This window comes from Pteropus vampyrus, unplaced genomic scaffold (genome assembly GCF_000151845.1).
Source record: "Pteropus vampyrus isolate Shadow unplaced genomic scaffold, Pvam_2.0 Scaffold2742, whole genome shotgun sequence".
Classification (NCBI taxonomy): Eukaryota; Metazoa; Chordata; class Mammalia; order Chiroptera; family Pteropodidae; genus Pteropus; species Pteropus vampyrus.
Window position 1 is genome coordinate 3,928 of NW_011891523.1, and position 2,974 is coordinate 6,901.

Below are 2,974 nucleotides of genomic sequence, written 5' to 3' on the forward strand. Positions count from 1 at the left end.
CGTGCAGAGTCGGAGGCTCTAAACACAGCTCCGGGTGGCGTAGCCGGTCACCGGCTTGGTTCCGTTGTTGATTATGGCTCCTGACCCGTCGAGGGTGGAAGCTAGCCCTGGGGCCAGCAGCTGTTTCGGGGACCGCACCTGGAGTCGCAGCAGGGGACAGAGGGTGGTGATTTGGCCTTGACCCCCGCAGCACTAGCACCTGTAGAAGAGGAAGGGGACAGAGGGGCGGTGGCTGCCTAGCCAAAGCCCTTGTGTGCAGGTCGCCCTCGCCACCTGCCCTGGCCTCCCACGCTGCCTGCCACTAACCTCCCTGCTCTGCTCCCTTGGCAGCTGGGGACCAGGACGAGGACACTGTCGTGGACCTTTTCAGCGCCAGCAACATAAACCGGAAGACCATCGGGGCCAAGCAGTTCCGGGGCCCGGACCCCGGCGGGCCAGCTTACCGCTTCGTGCGGTTCGACTACATCCCGCCTGTGGGTGCGGCCACCCTGGGCAGGATCACCCAGGCCATGCGGGTCAGGGAGGGCTTCTTCCTGATGGCCACCCTGAAGCAGGACCGCAAGACCAAGGGCACGCTGCTGGCCCTGGAGGGCCCCGGCGCCTCCCACAGGCAGTTCGAGATCGTATCCAATGGCCCCGCGGACACGCTGGACCTCGCCTACTGGCTGGACGGCACGCAGCACGTCCTCTCCCTGGAGGACGTGGGCCTGGCCGACTCGCAGTGGAAGAACGTCACCATACAGGTGACCGCCGAGACCTTCAGCCTGTACGTGGGCTGCGACCTGATCGACAGCTTCGCCCTGGACGAGCCCTTCTACGAGCAGCTGAAAACGGACAAGAGCAGGATGTACGTGGCCAAGGGCTCCTCTCGGGACAGTCACTTCAGGGTACGTGCGGCAGGACCCCGCGGGGCGAGGCGGAGGGGGCCTCGGAGGCCTGACAGCCGGGCGTGCCCTGGCGTGGTGCCCGTGCCACTGCAGGCCAGGCACGCACATGCTCACAAGTGTGGCACACGCAGGGACACACGCACACACAACACAGCCGCTCACGCACGTGTGTCACATGTGGTGTGTATAGACACGCACGCAGGAACGCCACACCCACACGCACGTTCACACAATGCACAGCAGTGCACGCTGAGACTCACGCACTTGCAAACACGCACACGTGCACACACAAATGCTATACCATGTACTCGTGTGTTCACGCACACAGACACCTCCACTGCACACCACCACACGCCTGCGCACGCACGCGCGCACACACACCACACTGTTCCACATCAGGAATGGGCAGAGTGAGCTGTCGCAGGTGCACTTCCCCCCTGCACAAACGGCCATCGGTTACCGGCCGGACGGCCGATGTGATGGTCCTGGCTTCGGCCACTCAGATGTTTCCAGTCACCACAGACCGATCCCGTTATGGGGACCACCCCCCCACACACTCCCATTCACTACTGAAATGAGAGGAACGTAAACTAACAGCTGTGTTTTTCTAAGGAGACTGATTTATGAGGGGCGGTTCCATCCTCTCCTGAATGAAAGTATTTTCTGGAAGAGGATCTGCTAAAACCACAAGCGCGGGGTCTGCCCCGGAGCCGACACATTGTTCCCTTCCAGATAGGGAAACAAATGTGCGTTTAAATTCAGTTATCCGAGGAAAAGGTAACCGAGTTTAAACCCCTTTGTCGGTGTCGTGGCTAAAAAGTTTTGGAAGTGACAGACGCAGAATAAGCCCTTGCACCAAGGCTTTGAACCTGCGGAGCAGAAAGGCGGGGAAGAGATGTCCTCCCCGCTTGAGACCGCGCCCCGCGTTCCCGCAGCGTCACCCCGCAGGCGCTGTGCTCACCGCACGCTGCTTCTCTCCCTGCGCGTGCACAGGGCCTGCTGCAGCACGTCCGCCTGGTGTTCGAGAACTCCGTGGAGGGCGCGCTGAGCATGAATGGCTGTCCACGCGGCCAGGGAGGTGAGCGACCTTCCCCACGTGCGCCCTGTGCTCTCCTGTCTCGGACAGACTCCGCTAAGGTGTGCGCGTGCGTGTGCCTGCACTGTGCCTGCATGTGTGTGCCCGTGCACATATGGATGCATGTGTGCATGTGTGTGCGTGCGCGTGCATGTGTGCACGCACTGTGCCTGCATGTGTGTGCATGTGTGTGTGTGCATGTGTGCGCGTGCGTGAGTGTGCATGCATGTGTGTGCCCGTGCACATGTGGATGCATGTGCGCATCATGTGCATGTGCTTGCATGTGTGCACGCATGTGTGTGCGTGTGCGTGCATGTGTGTGTGCCAGTGCACATGTGGGCATGTGCGTGCATGTGTGTGTGCGTGTGTGTGCATGCACTGTGCCTGCATGTGTGTGCCTGTGCACGTGTGGATGCATATGTGCATGTGCATGTGCGTGTGTGCATGTGTGTGCGCGTGTGTGCGTGTGTGTGCCCGTGCACGTGTGGATGCATGTGTGCATGTGTGTGCATGTGCTTGCGTGTGCGTGTGTGTACAGGTGTGAGAATGTGGGCGAGTGGGATGCAAACATAAACACCTGAATAAAATGCCGCTGTCGTCTTCTAGTTAGCTGGTCGACTTAGACATGCTGATGTTTTATAATGAAAAATTAATTGCTCGAAGGATTGATTCTGAATAAATTTTAACAATCTAAAATATCCCATTTACGAGCTGAAACAAACAGATCACTGCCCTTGTAACATGATTTTAAGTGCATGCCAATTTTCTAGCCTGTTAACGTGTGAAGAGCGTGTCGCTAAGCTAACACCACAGACGTTCGTCGGGCTTGGGTGACAGAGGGCTCCTCACACCGTTCATAGCTGTCGGGACGGCCCCCTTGTGAAAGTCCGTGCTGTCCCCATTGTCTGCTAACTGCTTTTTGAATTTATGTCCAACCATGATTTGCCAGCATTTTCTTGAGCGTTAAATTCACGAAGGTCACTGTGCTGGACTCTTTAAACCCAGTCTGTCA

At 58.3% G+C, this 2,974-nt stretch overlaps 1 protein-coding gene across 1 annotated transcript in view; it reads left to right on the top strand.

Annotated features, from left to right (window-relative positions):
• LOC105310380 overlaps positions 1-2,974 on the top strand; it is a gene marked incomplete at its 5' end in the record, with an annotated part of 6,975 nt that overhangs the window by 1,145 nt on the left and 2,856 nt on the right. The window contains 2 exons of the mRNA XM_011386568.2: positions 331-887; positions 1,881-1,965. Of these exons, the coding sequence (XP_011384870.1) occupies positions 331-887; positions 1,881-1,965 (642 nt within the window). The remainder of the gene's footprint in view (positions 1-330; positions 888-1,880; positions 1,966-2,974) is intronic.